We start from the raw sequence: 17,371 nt of genomic DNA, 5'->3' as shown, positions 1-17,371 counted from the left end.
TTTCAGTTTTAATTTTGATTCATTTGTGTGTTCTACTGAATCTGAAGTCAATGAAAGTAATAACTGGGTTAATGGTCACTTGTTGGAAGAACTAATTCTTATCAATATGTCACGACCCCCTCATGTGCCCCGGTGTAGTGGGCCTGGCACGCAGTGCTCAGGTTATGCTACTCCTGTGGCGCCTTGTGGCATGCTATTATTCCATGTCAGGGTTTCCCCAATCTCCCTGATTTCAGTATGCCTGAGCTTGCAAGCATTTACTGAACACGTGAACGAATAGCTTGCCTTGCTCCCACTGGTACTAGGTCCTTGGAGTGTCACCCTTGCGCACGTTTAGACAAAACTAAACATTTGCTTCCTGTTAACTGCTTCCATCTGTTAGTTTGCACCTGCCCTTTCTGTAAGGCCATAGCCAGTGTACTAACACGCGTTTCCTTCAGGAGCCTTGAAGAACCTTCCTGAATGCCACATGTGCCATGTGAACCTAATGTATCCATTGGACCCTGAACATGTTACATAAACCACACCTAAACCAGAGTCCCATGTTTGGCCTTAGCTCCCTGCCCAACAAGCTTCCTGCCTACCCACTCACCTGAACAAATGATCGGACCTTGCAGTGCACTTCTCGGCTGCAGTTCAAGCTCCTCCAGTGATTCCATTGGCTCCTGCTCCCTCGACGCATCCTTCATCTCCACATCCTGCTCAGCTACTCCAATTCCTTTCAGATTTCCTGAGTCAAGACCTTCTTCGAGCTTAGAACAAGCTAAAGTACTTGGTTAAGTATAGAGTTAGTGTGCACTACCCTTTAATAGTAGTAAGCAGGCCGGAGTATCAGCATCTTCAAGACTATAGACTTCTCTTCAAGTTTCCTTCCAGTGACTTCTTGATTGTTCTTGCTCCGGACTCTTCTTGCAACCTTGGCCTTTGAATTGTTTATACAAGGACTAGAGACTTTCCTCCATGCTTTTCTGATGAACAATAGTGCCTAAGAAACTATTCTTAGATTGCTTTATTCATGTATGAACTCTGTACTGATATTTATGTTTCAAGTTTATCTTTGGGAGTGTCATTAATTCCAATCTATGTTCCAAGTGTTTCCTTGGGAGTGTCTAGCTCTAATCTGTGGTTCTGGTTATTCTGTGTCCTTGCTGTGTTTTTGAAAGAGACTTTACGTGTAAGTTACTGAAGTTATTGCAAATCCATTGTTGAGAGGCCTGTAGTGATTTGATGATATTTGTCTCTTTTTGTCATTTCTAGTGTATTGCGTCTTCATAAAATCAAAGGTTATGGCCCTGTGCACATCTACCTAGCAGACTCAGAGGGTCTCCTGTTAATGCTGTGCCGCACAGTTGCTGACGAACTAGTATCATAAATCTATTCTTTCTTATTCTGTCAACTCCCCTCCATCCCCCTCCCCAAATCCCTGCAGGGATAGGACGTTCAGCATTAGTTCCAGTACTATCTTTGCAGTTGGAACCAGTTGAGTGCATAACACAATAGATTAGTCATAATATAAACTTAATTTTCGATCACATCTTTCCAATATTTTGAATTGATAATTTAAAGCAAAATCAGTATACCATTATGTTTAAAGGCTAGGCATATCTTTCGAAGTGTCTATAAACACTGCTGTACAAACTATGTATGGCTAACCTTGTAACAGAAATGCTAATGTGTTTGCTTATGAAATTAATTAAATACTTTGAAATAAAAAAAGCATGGGTAAGGAGTGTCAATGAAGACTTTTTAGACTAATCATCTAGTGAAAAGGGGTTAGTTAACAACAGAACTGCCTTTAATTCCTACGGTTTCCAAATGTGTTACATGAAAAAGAATACAATGTCTGAGTAACTAAACAAGGTCTGCTTAGCTTATGTATTAATACGTTTAAGAGTGACACCTCCTGCTGTGGCAAAAGAATCTGTGGATTAGCTGGAGGTCTGAGTAAACCTCACTGCTCCCTAAATGGTTTAATGAATGAAGCTCGTAAACATAACTTTATAGGTGATTGGATGGAGTGATTTATACTTCTGTGACACCTATTTCCATATAACAGTGAGAAAGGGGAATCAGAGAAGAAAGTGGCATACGAGAAAGAAGGATAAGAGTGTAAATTGGCTAAAAGGGAGCACAGTAGCCATGAAGGGGGAGAGGAGAATATTTTTTTCCAAGATGAAGAGGAAGTTAATTTTTTTAAAGATAGAAAGAAAAAGTATGGTGAGACTGCAAGTAGATCAATCATTCAGACAATTGGGGATAGCGAGAGGTAGATAAGACATAATCCTCTCTTTCTGATCCCATTTATGCGTTGGGTTGCTGTGCCATCACTGAGATTTCTAAACTTCCAAATCTGTCAAAGCTCATTACTTTATTTTTTGTTCTCCAATTCCATTTATCACTCTACTACGGTCTCAGAACAAAGAAGAAAATACTTTTCTAACATCTGGGCTGTGTGTTCAGTGGCTGGGTACATTATCCAACAGGACTATCTATAAGTAAATGTTATGATATAGCAACTCCTATTTGGAAAAAATATTGGTCAAATAGTCTACGAGTCAGTCTCTCAGAGGTAAGCAAGATAGGGCCAAAGTAGGACACAGCATAGTAGTTATTGCTCTCTCATTAGGTGTGGTTGGAATAAATATTTGTAAGAAAATGGAATGTTAGTTGAGGGGATGACTACTCAGTTAAAATAATTATAAACCTGGTCCGGGTGAACCACAAAAGTCAGTACATAAACCTGTGCTTCACCCTCTAGTAGCTTAATACAACGCAAACAGGCTTAATTTAGAGGCACTGTGTAAATTATTTATGCAGTAATCAAACAGCAATAAAATAAAAACACAAGGAAACCATCCCAAACCACTTTAGTAAAATAGAGTAAACTTCAATAAATAAAATAACACCAAAACGACAAATCTCCAATTAAGTTTGAATTTCAAAAAGTGCCAATTATGGTTATTTGGTCGCACTAGACCTGATCAAAGTCAAAAAGTTAAGTCTGACTGCAAGGGAATGTTGGATATATAGTAGAGACCAGGTTCGTCTGGACAGTAAGTTTACTTTCTGACTTAGAAAAAATAGTCGTCGATGAGTCACTGGCGGGGCAAGATGCTGGCTGTATCTGAAGCAGGGTTCAATGATGACAGATTACTTTTTAGAGTGACATTCCACGTGCATTTATTGACAAAGGTAAGAAAGCTGCAAGTTGGCAAAGTCCAAAGTCTGCGCACAGGAAGGTCTCAGCGTCGATTGACTTTGGCTCAGTGCTGGTCTCGTTGAAGCCCTCTACGTTCGGACTTAGAACTTTTATGGAAGTCTTAACTTGTTTGGTAGGGCAAACTAGCAAGCCAAGGCTGACCAGTGTTATGACAGCTGTGGCTTCAATGGTGGCCCCTGTCTTGGACGGTTCTCCAGGCAGAAAGTTGGCTAAACGTTTATAAGTCCCAGCTTTTGCAGTTTAGAAAGGATGAGTACACTCTAATTCCAGCCAAGGTTCCAGGACCTGGGTGACACAATTTGGGTTTAGGACTCACTTCAGCAGAGGCCAACAGTAGGGTTCAAGGAAGGTCCACTTGGAACTGGTCAGCCGGGCAGCCACAAGGAAAAGGGCAGTTGCAAACATGCTGTGTCCCTATAGATCACGCAAGTCAGCCAACTGACCCTTCTGTCCCAACATCATTTCTGGGGTCCCGAGTTCAAGACAAGCTGGTCAGGTTTCCCTCATGTTCTTCAGACAGCAGAGTAGTCCTTCATTTGATTCTTCTCAGGTCCACAAGTGTCCTGAGATGTGTACTCAGGATGCCACTTGCATGTCTAGTGCTAGCCTATGGGTGAGGGAAACTCCCAGTCACTCTCTGACCAAAAGGTGTAAAAGTTCCCAGGGGAGACTCTCCTCACTTTCGGAACATTTGCTGTGTGTGTTTGCTGTTAACTATCCCACAGTCCCCTTCTCTACCTAAATCCTACATGGCAGAACCTTTCTTCCCCTGGTCAGAGCTCTACTGCCAGGCCAGAGTTGTGGCTATGATAAATGGGCAAACCCTACCTTGAGGTCACTCTAAGCCAGTTCTGGGGCAGCCTCCCCTCCCATTGGGTTTTAATCCAAACTGACAACAATAACAAAGGGAGAGAGGCCTAGGTGTGAACTACATCTGCCAGTAACAAGGTAGGCATCCTTTCAAGCTCAGGAATGAGCTGGAAATATCCCCAAGGCTATTCTCGGGCAGCCCCCCCTCCCACTATGTTTGAAGCCAAACTGACTATGAGAACAAAGAGAGACATGTGCAATATTGTCCAGTGACAAGGTAGGCATCCATTAAAGCTCATGAATGAGCTGGAAATACACCCAAGGCCATTCTGCCCAAGGAAGGAAAAACACCTGCTCATTACCCACCATATTTTTCACTGTCTGGGAGCAATCCACATCTCATCACAGGCAAGTCATTAACAGTCAGGCTACTGTGGACAGTGGCAGAAAGGCTCATTTGGCTTATGAGGGAAAATTACAACTTTCTAAAGGTCTAATTTTCAAAATAGTAGTACAAAAATCTGACTTAGGCATTAGGTTTTTGAACCACTTTTCTTGTAGCTTCCAAACTGAAATCAAGCAGAAACAAGTTTTTATTGTGTAACTCAGTATTTTCTAAGGGAGGTCCAGCCTTGCCATAGTGAAGAATGACTTTGTAGTTTTTTCACTGAAAGGACATGTAAAACTTTAAATATACACCTACATTGTTTTTAATACCATGTACCCTGCCATAGGGGCATTCAGGATCTACCTTAGGGGTGACTTAGAAGTACAGAAAAGGATTGTTTTAGGCCAGTCCTAAGGGTTATTTTGCCAGGTCGAAATTTCTGTTTAAAACTTCACACACAGTCTGGCAAGGTAGGCCTGGAGACATGTTTTTCAGAGCTCCTTCAGTGGGCGATCAAAGAGTACTGCAGCCCCTTGTAGCTTTTAATTTACAGGTCTTCTGTGCATGTAGAACAATATAGTAGGGATTTAGAAGTACATTAAATGGTTCAACTAGGTGTAAGCCAATTTTACAATGTTTAAAATTGAAAGCACAAGACCTTTATCAGTGGTTAGCAGGAGTAAAGGGTGCAGAGTCCTATGTCCCAAAAATGAGTTCAGCCAAGGAAGGCAGAAATCTGAGGGAATACCACACAAAAGATGGTAACTTCCAACAATATTCTACTACATAAGTGGGTATATGGGCTCCCATTTGCAGAGTATTCTTTCATGAAGGGGGCAACTTTCATTTGCTGCTCACTTGACAAACTTATGGCATGCAAAAGTCACTTCATATTTATCTTATTCCACTCAAGGACATCCTGTTACAAATAGTAATACATCTTAAATTTATCATGTGGCCAGGTAGTCCTTCCCCCTCAGTAAAAGGATTCACATTCCCTTCGCTGTACTGAAGTTGGTTCCATACTAATAAAATAATACAACCCTGGGTTGTAGCTGTTCCGGGCAACTTTCTGGCCAACAGAAATTAAAATGTATTTGAGGAAACACTTCATACTACAATTCTGCTACTTCTACGCATAGAAATAAAAAATACATCCATTACCCGTTTTAATGGTGCTCAATTTATCAACTCTAAAAAAAGAAAAGGCTAAGTTAGCTTTGCTCGAACTTTAATTCATGGGCTCTAAAACACTACATTTTCAGTGAGAAGTGGTCAACACCCTAAACCATCCTACCACCCACATAACACAACAAGATAAAAAAAATAAGAATGTGTGTGGTTTTAAGGACTTATTTTAGACTTGACAAGAATAAAATATGCAAACCATATGGAGCAATATTCGCCATACAGAACAAAACAACAGTTACAATGTATGTTATTTTTTTTCAGTATTTTAAATTGCACCAAAATGCAGATGGTGACTATAATGGAATTCTATGTACGCATAATTTGTATTCTGTATGATTATTGAAAAATCTTTACAAATACACAGAGTGGTAAACCCACCAATAGAAAAGGACGTAAAACAAGAAGAAGAATTATTCCATGTGATAAGGACGTCTGTCTTGGGCCGATTCAAGGAGACTTGACTCAAATTAAATCAGTGTATATTCCACCCACCCCAACAATAACCCCACACAGAAGGTTCTCATCATCAGTGATCCTTGGGCTTAAAGCAGAAATCGCTGTGCAGATATGCGAAGATAGCGGCTGTGGCCCTTGGGTTTTAGATACCCTATTGTCTGTGCCCACTTTGCACTATCAGGGGTCAGAGACATGCTGCCGACTACCTGGAATCTTTTTGTTAACCCACGCTTAATGTGTGTAAAATGATGTTAAAGAATTTCCCTTCGTGAGCCAAGACTGGGTCATCACGAGGATTAAACCGTAAAGATAAGGCCTAATTGCAAGTTTGGCATCCCTATAACAAGAACAAAGGTTTCAAAAGGGAGTGGCGAGCGGTCCCAAATTTTGGGCAGCAGAGTAACAAATAAGTTAAGGATTTTTTTGTGGCTGTAGAATCTACAATTTGGAGGAATAGTTGAATCATGCCTCCACTGAGGTTGAAAATCATTTATGGGAAGTGCCAAAAGCCTTGCTGCAAGTATCTTTCTTCTACAAGACTTGAAAAAAATAATATTTCAAGTAATATTGTGACCATAAGGTTACATATGAAGGGGGGATTACTTTGAATTGATCCTATAGCTACAAGGTTGGTTTATACCTTTCCCAAGATTTAATCTTTTCCACTGTAGTATTAGTTGTTTTACTGCAGAATATGGTAGTCTGCCTTCCCTTAGTATATCCAGGTCAAGGGCTAGATCGAAACAAGTCTGATCTAAATATCGAGACATGTCATTAGCCAGTCTATTGAAGATGCCCTGCAACCCTGCCTTTAATGTTCTGAGCCTGGCGGGAAAAATCTGATAGCAGCCCTTGAAAAATTGTGATTTACATATTAATCTTGTTTTACTCATCCAAACTCTATCCGGATTTGGGCTCACTATATGCATCAAGTAATTGAAATATTCTTTTGTAGGTCTCGGTTTGGATTTTATCCAGCATGGCTTCCAATTTTGATGGAAAGTCTTGTTGACCGTAAGAGATTATTGGCATTAATGTGGCCTTAGAGACTCTTATTTTGGCCTAAGCCAATGGACTGTACAAGTTTGCATTTAGTTTACATAGGGTAAATATTCGGCTTTGTGCTTTCTTCTACAGAGCCCTAATGTGAGCGTATGCTGTGCTAATATCAGATAGTCGAACCCCCAAATACTTGTATGTTCTTGTGTATTCTAATCTTAGGGGGCCAGCTTCCGAACTTTCTTTGCTTCCTCCATGAGTTTCCCAGAGGCAGTGAATTTACTTTTATTTGCATCCATCCTGTTGCTTTGATTGAATTTATGCACTTCATCTCAGTATCGCGGAAGAATCTATTGTAGGTTGGTCCAAGATAACTAGATTGTCCTTATATTGTAGTTTTGGGATTTTTTGTGAGATGATCTTGAAATGACTTGGCCTTTGCGATCGAGATCCCCAGATCTGCGGTGTACAGACTGAATAGTAGTGGACTAAATGTGCGGATCCCCAGATCTGCGGTGTACAGACTGAATAGTAGTGGACTAAATGTGCAGCTTTGTTTAATGCCCCTATTTGTGTAGATTTTTTTGCGATACCCTGTTCCCTTGGCTAAGATTAACTGGCACCAATGTATCCATGTAGAGAGCGAGAATTGCTTTTTAAAGGGTTTGGGGGATGCCCCAGTCTGACAGTTTCCTCCATAATATGTCCATCCACTCCATCAAAAGCCACAGAATAGTCCACAAAGCTCATGAGTGTTGGAGGTTGGTTGGCAGTGGTCGCTTTACATGGGAGATATGTGAGTGGGACAACTTTGTCAATCATTGAGGCACTTTGCCTGAAACATGTACATAAGTAATTTGTTACTATCGTCGATTTAAGATTCAGCGGTGGTCTTTGCAAGTAAGGCGGGGGCTGGGCAGGGAATTTGACAGACGACGGAACAGAGAAATTTAAATAAATAAACAATTACTCCTCTGTCGGCATCCCTACTCTACCCTCCCCTCCCCTCTCCCCTCCCCGCCCCACCACGTTTACCTGTACGGACGGCTGCTGTTAAGATTTTTATTTGTGCTTTTCATTCTGCTTTTCGTTCATGCAAAACTAACAGGAAGGGGGTTTTATAAATCACGTCTTTCCATTTTACCACTTGTTTTTCACCAAGTGATGCTTAACTACATCTGAAGCATTTCTCATAACCCCCATTTACTTCATTGATTTTTACACTGAATGGCCGTTATTTGCTGCGTAAATAAAAAATAAAAAAAGCACATGGATATAAAAACTTTTTTGAACCAGAGAAAATCTTCAAGTGATTTCCTGAGACAAATTCTTGGCAGAAAAAGTTCAATAAAAAACAACATGGGTCATCAAAACAACTTTAAGCTACTGAAGTCCCATCATACACAGAGTGCTCTACTGTGGCTGCCAAAGCAGCTGACCGCTTCTGAATCATCATGTGCTGAGCTTACTAACTGGACATCGTGTCTGAACACTGCTCATCACTAGGCAACACCGTTTTTTACAGCCAGTGTGCCAATTCATTAAAAAATACAGAGTGAGGTTTTGGCTCCATCCTGAGGACTGTCGCTCTCTTACCTCATGCTGCTGGCTGTTTGGGGTACCATTCCACATACTAGTATGTGCTTCCTTTAGAATGCACGAGGGCTAGTTTCATATGAGCAGAATACACCCAATCAGCACACTGTTTCTCACATAGAATTCAAGATGGTCTCTATGCATCCTATAAAGAATTTAGCTCTCATTACAATCAAATATTGGGAAGGAATACTCAGTGTACTGTGCAGTCTTACCAACAGCAGAAATGTTATCCCTGAGAACGCCAACTTTATTTACCCCAAGGAATCGCATATATTAACTTATAGGGAACAAATTATAAACTGCTTGCGGCGATCACAAAGATTACTGAAGTTAACATGATGACAAGAAATGTTCAAGAACCTCAGTATAAATAAGTACAAAGAGACTTATTTTGTTAAAGCCTTCAGAATATTTGGGAAAAGTCTACTCTAAACATTGGCCGATTTAAGAAGTAGAGATGCCGAGTTTATTGTGTTTTTTCTGTTCAACGCACATAAAGCACGCATGCAGGAGATACAAAACAAGTAATAGAAATATTTTAAAGCATTCATTTTTATAATATTTACTTCTGAACATCATAGACTGACACACATTAAAATCTCAGCAGCAAGCAAGTGGGTTTTGCAACCCATATTACAACAGCTAACTTTCAGTTTAATCCTGTCAAACAACATATGAACACTGTTTATTAAGATACTTCAATCGCTAAGTAAATAGGAAATGGAAGAGCTGACATTTTGGAGTTCCATGCCCCATTTACAACGATACTGAGACGCATTTTAGAGACAGTACTTAAGTGTAATGTTTTGCTTTTAAAATCTTAACATGGAGAGATCGTAGTGTTATTTGATTTATTCTTTCAATAGATGGAGATATGTAACATGAAAATCATAAGAAATATTTAACCCAAGGCGGAGGTCCTTTCACTGCACGCAAACACGTTTCAACAGTTTAGTAACTTTTGATCCGTTTGAGCTAGAAACTATTTTCTTTGTTAAAATCTTCGGATTGTGGATTATGTGGCAGATCCAAAATTATCTGAAAAAGTTGCAGCCGCAGAATGGCATAATTCCAGGGGTCTTGCATACAGCCCCTTCAGAAGCTGTTCAGTACACCATGCTATTGCACTGTGATGCCTAACAGAGCCAGGCTTGGTAAAACCTTCAAAGGCAATGGACATTGCACTCTAGCATCCATACATTGCAAGCCCCGAGACAAGACATTCCTGTGTTCCCGCTTTCCTTCTTTTGACCCTCTGTACCCAATAATAACTGTGCTCTAAGTCATACGAGATAGAGTCACAGGAAAGAAGAACTTTTCCGTCCCTTCAAACCCTTGAATTACACAACACTCTCCCCATGCGGTTTCGTGGCTCAATTCAATAATGCAATGTTCTCTGATGTGCACTGCCAAGTCGTTTCATAATTAAACAAAAACGATTTGTATTTAGTGACGTCACAGACTTCAGAACTCTACTGCCATGGTCTCAGCTTGTTAGTCCGCTGTGTATTATATAATGTGTACTTCCACTCATGACCTGGTTCAGGAGGACTGCTATTTTCGTCACAAGCTAAACGTCAAAGGCATATGATTCACTCCACCAGATGAGAAACCGCCCACCACGAAGGTCCCTGCAACCTGAGAAACAGAGCCATTAACCATCCACCGTTCTTCCCTGCAGAAACCATCACTAAACGCTGAGCAGCACAGACCTGTCTTTACACAGGCCAGACAAGATGGCGCATGGCCACAGCTCCCTTCAGCGACAATCCTCAGAACCGAGTTTACAGGCGGCCCTCGGGGCACAGAACTGCTCTTAAGAGGCGCTATACAAAGGCTTAGCCTTGTGCACGCTTGTGAGGAGGGACTTCGGATCTCCGGTATTACTGCTGCTGTCTCTTTACCTTTTGCAATATTCCACGAATCTGTAAACTTCGCAACACAAAAACATAGCCGGCGGTAGCCTACTGTAGTATCTGGCATTGTTTCTATTATATATTTTGCATTTCCCCTTTAACTGGCTTGTATTCATTTCATTATCTGTGTTCTATGTTCCATGATGTAATCGCTGTGAGGACAGTTACTCACTGTGTATGCTGACAGAAGATCTGTATGGATGTGCTCTTACTTATGGAATAAACCTAACCTTATTTTACTTCAATTCATCTTTTAATTCATTCTTATGATACTACACCTACCTTGTTTATAGCATCTGTTTTCAATCCTTTTAGGGGTTTAGGTGAGACGGGCTCTTCCAGATCTCAGACCCGGTAGTCATTAAAAAAGAACAGTGAAACGGGTCCCTATCGGATCAAAAACTCTACTCGATTTCTGAACACTTGATGTAAAAAACGTTAATATTTCAGCCCTCATCATTTTGCTGAAGTTGAATTATTCACACAAACTGCCAAAGTCCTTGTACTGATATAGAGTCGATGTGGTTCCTGTGCCTCCATGAGTGGTTGGATAAAAGCGTTGACATGAAGAGTACAGGTACAGCCTCCGAGGATCCAGAAAGGCTGCGGTTGGTCTCTTGTGCGCCTCCCTATCTTTAGCCCAGATGCTGTCTTCCTGCCAAACCCCTGGTCTCCCGCAACTCACTTGAATAGAACCTCAAAGTCAAAAGCTGAGCAGACAAGGACCCAAAGGAGGGGTTTCTGCCATTAAGGGGGTCACCAGTGAAGGTTCTGAGGGACCAAAGGATGGGCTTCTGCCGTTCAGGGAGCCACCAGTGAAGGTTCTCAGGAACCAACGGAGGGGCTTCTGTCGTCCAGGGGGTACACCAGTGAATGCGCTTAGGAACCAAAGGAGTGGCTCCTGTCATTAAGTGAGTCACCAGTGAAGGTTCTGAGGGACCAAAGAGGGGTTTAGTTCAGGGGTCGCCATTGAAGGTTCTAAGGGACCGAAGGAGGGGCTTCTGCCCTTCAGGGGGTCACCAGTGAAGGTTCTCAGGAACCAACAGAGGGGTATCGACCGTTCAGGGGCTCACCAATGAAGGTTCTGAGGGACCGAACGAGGGGCTTCTGCCGTCCAGGGGGTACACCAGTGAAGGTTCTAAGGGACCGAAGGAGGGGCGTCTGCCATCCAGGGGGTACACCAGTAAAGGTTCTCAGGGGCAGAGCAGAGGAGTTTGCGGGAGTCCCACTTTCTAACATTAACTCTCTCTAAACTGAGCACTTTGATGCCTGTGTTATCCAAGCACCACAGCTTTAAGTGGGCCGGGTCCCGCCGGTGCTCAGCACCGGCAGTTCCATATAGCAGGTACTGAGACGGGTCTCTATCAGGCTCTCCATTTTTCCCCTCACCCTCAGGGTGAAAAAATAAATCTCAACTCTGCAGCGGTCCCACCCTTCACTGCCTTTGATGTAATTTCAAAGTCTTTCATTGTACTTTTGCAGTCTCCTCGTTTCATATTGGAAGCATTTTCAATAGTCTATGCAACAAAGCCATGGTTGCTGCTTATTTATCCTATGCAACTAACAACCATTAACAAAGCCAATAGTCCTGGCTTGTTGTAGGTGTAATGCTACTTGTTGTATCATATATCTGGATTCAAGCATAGAAGCATCAAAATACTAGGCAAGCAGAGGTTTTTAGATTAGGTGTTTATAAGCCACACCCTTAATTACATCGGCCACGCCCTGTTGAGACCCTCCCCCTAATTTTTTCATCCCACTTAAAGCTCTGAAAAAGCGTACCCACTCTGACTATTAACCCCTTAAGTGCTGATGACGGAACCGCTACGTCATCAGCTGCGGTGGCGCTGTGCTGATGACGGAGCGGTTCCGTCAGGGCCCGCCCGCCGCTCATGCACGGCGCGAATTCCGCGCCTGCGCTGAGCGTTCCATTGAGTGGGCGGGGCCATGACGGAACCGCTCCGTCATAAGCAGAGCGCAACCAACGCTGGTGACGGAGCGGTTCCGTCACCAGCATGCGGCCGCCGCGCGGCCGCCCCGCCCCATTAGCACGGCGGCGGAATAGCCGCCACAGTGAAGGGGTTAAAAAAATATGTCCACTTATCTACAGGTATCTGTAACGGGTGTACTAGGTCAACAACCTATAATTCCGGCAAACATAATGATTTAACGACTTTAAAATATTGATCAGAAACTCCTGCTCTATGGCCTGCCAAAGTGCAGGAGACACTTCAAACACGGGTCTCAGCACTCCATGAATCAGAGAGACTAGCCATGAGGGCAGGAGCGCATGACAATATCCTAGCTCACTGTAAGACAGCGAACAGGATAGGCCACTTGTACCAGGCGATTCCTTCATTATAATAATAAGACAACTCTTCCAAGTTGAGGGCCTGTGCACGGCTACCACATCGTCAAGGCTTGACAGCCCATGCAGATGCTGAGGATAGCAACCAAGCAAGGCGCATGCGTCACAGCCAAGAATGGAGGGGCAGAGAAGTGACTGCCCCAGATACCCTCTGACGCACACCAGGGCAGAACTATCAGATGGACCAATGAGGCCCTGAGCAAATAAATACTATGCACCAGGGCACACATCTTACAACATAAATGGGGAATGAATTGGCATAGATAACACAAAATGACATCACGTGGGGATGTTACGTGACCGGAAATAATGCAACCTCCGGAACGAGCATATTTTACAGGCAAAACAGAGATAGAATCTTTTTACTTCGTTCCTAAGAAAGTATATGTGGGCATAAAAGTTAAGTATTGATACACATGCCATGTAGTTATGCATTTAATTATTTGTCATTTTTATCTTGCGCCGGCAGTACCTATGGGTGAGAGAACGCTTCAGGAAACAGAAGGTTTGTACAAATAGCAGACAGGAAATAAAATAAACTTTCAAGTTGTAAAGTACAGGGTCATCAGATAAATAGTATAGTGTCGCCCATGCAGTTGTACACATGTCTGCGAAAGGAAAACATTGAAGGCTTTAGAAGACTATATTAAAAAAGCGCATGCAATTATAAACATTTTAACATTCGTTTAGTTGAAACATAAACGAAGTACAATCCTTCTGACCATTTGCAAATAGAACAAAGAACGAATATAGTTTCTTAGCGAGCGACCCATATTTTATTACCATTTATAAAGCAAACACATCAAGTTGATATCTTAAATGACACAAAGGCGATTGATTTCATTACATTAAAACATTGTGCAGATTACACAAGCTTACAAGCACTATTTTATCAGATGCAAAAGCTACAATAAAAATGCTCTTGCTAAAATCCCACTGCTGTTTCAACCTAGTTGCGCAGGACATCAAATCTGTAATTATCAGGGCTCTCTTGGTGCCAAGTTTGTACCCAATGTTCATATTGTGCGAACTGATGAGAACCTCTCAATTTGGCTTCTAAAGCGTTCGGCTGGGCTAATAAAACCAGCCCTATAATATGGCGCGCGCATCACTCGTTCCACGTGTGGAGCGCACATCACTCGTTCCATGTGTGGAGCGCACATCACTCGTTCCATGTGTGGAGGGCGCATCACTCGTTCCATGTGTGGAGGGCGCATCACTCGTTCCATGTGTGGAGCGCACATCACTCCTTCCATGTGTGGAGGGCGCATCACTCCTTCCTTGTGTGTGTCCACAGGCGTTCACTACGTGCAGTATTCGCAAGTCACCAATCCCCTGTAGGTTCCTCGTAGTTAATGCGCTCCACGTTCTTTTTGGATGGACCGTGCGATTAGTGGGCAGCCGATAGGGGGCATTAGGTGGGGGGACGACAACAAAAGAGGCCTTGGCACCCTGCTGACCTCTTAAAGGATACCCCGTGTGCAGCCTCACACCACCCACCCACACCTGAAGCCATGAGGCCATAAACCGAGGCGGACACACTGCCCATCCGATCTAGCAGAGGGTTAAGACCAGGAACTGCAACTGGCCCCCTCTAGACTACCCTGAAGGGGTCGTGGCCCGCTGCAGGTGGGATTTGGGGTCGCCCACTGTCTCCGAGGCACTGAATGACGCGTGTTTACACCACTGGAATTCTTTAAACTAGCTAAATGCATTTTGGGGTTTGTAGTTTCCTTTCGCTTCACTGGAAGCACTTGGACTATCAAATTACAAAATACGCACAGCCCGGGCTGCTTCTTCACGCCCAAACTATCAAGTGAGAGGAAGAAAGAGTCCGGGGAGAAGCCGCTGTCTGGGAATGTGAAAGGTTCGTGTTAAACAATTTAACTGTCAGAGTACCACTCAAAGATTACGGAAAACCCGTCCCTCACCTGAACGTCAAACAGCAGCACACGTGCGGTGGATTCTCACCGAGGGAATCTGTCAGAACACCTCACACATACCTCACGCATCGCCACAGACAAGGCACGCGAAGTCTGTTTACCTGAATGGAAAATAGATGCCCGATGTTCCACTGGCTGAGAGGGGATGAAGGGAGCCCACCGCGTCGCTTCTGTGCCTTCCCGCTCTTCAGATCGGACTGCGCAGCGGCTCCCCGGGGCCCCGAACAGGTCCAGCAGAGCGGCTTCAAAGGCGCCTTGAAAGTTTCCTCGGGAGAGGGAGAGCGGGAACTGCAGTCGGAGCGGAGCGAGCCGCACTCCCCATCTGGAAAGAAGGCACAGGCAGCGGACGGAGATAGAGAGGCATTTCCTGCGCTGCCAAAAGGACTTTCTATAAACTCCATGTGTAGATGCGAGGGGAGGGGGGCTCGAGAGAGCCCGCAGGGTTGCTTTTTAAAGCAACAGTGCCGCCTGTTTCGCCCAAACGGGCTCCATGCGCAGCCTTTGAAATCCTATGCGCTGGTACTGAAGCAGAGAGATGAAAATGACGGCGACGTTTCCTCCTGTGTGAAGCTGAAAAGCGCAGCTTTCTTTGCAGAGGTACTGGACCAAGCCGTGGGCGCAATCGTTCTTTCTTGAAGGCAGTGCAAATGCTGCCACTTCACAGTACGAGCGCAATCCATTTAGGGGGTAGTACCTGTATTTCCTAGGAAAGCCCGCCCAGTGCCCTGCACCATGTGAATGAAAAGGGATTACTGTTATCAGATCAGAAATACGATGTTTTGTTGTTTGTTGGCTTGACTCCTGGCTTCTGGTCAGTACAATGCTTATCACGGACACACTGTGTGATCTTATGAAATGTAATTTGACCACCTGGTTGTCCCGTATTCGAATTAAAATATATATAGTCATAAGAAGGGTAAGTCTGAATACACCAACAGTGACCTCAACTTTTCAATTTTATCAGGTGTGTGCATTACATAGCATATTTGATAATGTCACTGTAAGTGACATCATACAACCCGTGACCTAAGCCAGAATTATCTCAGCAAATACAATTGCAAGAACATCAGAGATGTGAATAAAATGCACTCTAAAATATTGTTTTTCCTGGCAACAATGTTAAAATGGGAACCTGTTACATCAGACACCAATTTATGTTCATGGCGTTTCCGATCACCTTGATTGAGTGGTGTTCAATCAACCGCATGGAACATCAGGCAAGAATGTTGGCTGTCAGGCCACGGATTACACCTCTGCACAAAGAATGACAAACTTGCACCTCTTCCCGTGTCAAATCGACACCAAGAGTTTCTGAAAAGTGATTTGGACACGACCTTTATTTACATTGCCCTTTCCAAGATGGTGGTCTGTCAGGAGAATTCATTATGAAACTCCCACTCCAAGATTTTGTTTTTGGGAAGGCAGATACTATTTGAAACGTGTAGAAGGAGGCATTGACAAGTGATTAATGCACCACAACACATTTGTTGCCATATTGTTCTTACATTATTTCCCCCTTGCAACTAATTTTGTCCCTTATTTTTAGGTGCCATCTACATCTGTCTGCTGTAGAAAACCTATTGCTGCAATACCAATACTTCAAGTGGACTTTGGGGCAGCCCCTTGCTTATTATTTATTGGTATCTTGTCAATCTCATTTATTAACTTCTTATTCGATTGGTTTCCTTCCTATTCTTGTGTTTCTCCCGCTTCTGGAGTATGGCTCTTTACCATTGTTCTCATCGGATGACGTGTATCTGCTCGTAGCTCACATCATGAACTACTTTTTTAGGTCAAAGCCTACCAGACTACACAGCTGTCTAGTTTGCTAAAGAGAAAATTGGTGTGGGAGCACACTGCTTCACCTCCCAGCAGGGTCGCCCTAAGCATCATGGTAGATGCAGTCCGACCAGCGAGTACACTTGCAAAGTCTTTAGAGTGTTTCACCAGGTGGGTGCAGATTAGTGCTGGCCATCTCTGGACACGTGTTTCTAGATTATTATCTGTCATCAGCAGAGATTAGGCATTATTTGGGGTTGCTGAGCAGGCTGCCGTATCCGTGGAACGTAGTATCTCTCCAGGCGCACATGTGCCTCTCCACGAGCTCGTCAGCCCACTGCAGCTCGAGGGAGCATTCAAGTAGAAAATTGGTGTGGAGCACCCTGCTTCACCTCCCAACAGGGTCACCTTAAGCATCATGGTAGAAGCAGTCCGACAAGCGAGTACACTTGCAAAGTCTTTAGAGTTTTTCACCAGAACCAATCATACATGAACTACCTATAGATACCAAAGGGTCACGGGATTTCAAAGTGTGGCGTATGTATGAAAAATCTAGCATTGGTGCTGAGAAGTATGCATTTTTTAGAAAGGTATCTACAGGACTTGTAATGCCACCTGGTCTCCGTCCAACCACGGTTCCAGGGATGAGGCAAGCTGTGACTCTAAGCTTGACCACCAGACCAGTCATTGTACAGTCCTAGA

At 43.4% G+C, this 17,371-nt stretch overlaps 1 protein-coding gene across 1 annotated transcript in view; it reads right to left on the bottom strand.

Moving 5' to 3' along the window:
• Positions 1-15,291, bottom strand: part of LOC147722214 (rho GTPase-activating protein 6-like) — a 787,911-nt gene extending 772,620 nt beyond the window's left edge. Inside the window, exon 1 of the mRNA XM_086964682.1 lies at positions 14,992-15,291. Coding sequence (XP_086820808.1) covers positions 14,992-15,291 — 300 coding nt within the window. The remainder of the gene's footprint in view (positions 1-14,991) is intronic.
• Positions 15,292-17,371: the final 2,080 nt, after the last annotated feature.

This window comes from Lissotriton vulgaris, chromosome 4_1 (genome assembly GCF_964263255.1).
Source record: "Lissotriton vulgaris chromosome 4_1, aLisVul1.2, whole genome shotgun sequence".
NCBI lineage: Eukaryota > Metazoa > Chordata > Amphibia > Caudata > Salamandridae > Lissotriton > Lissotriton vulgaris.
This window is presented reverse-complemented; position numbering and strand designations above follow the sequence as displayed.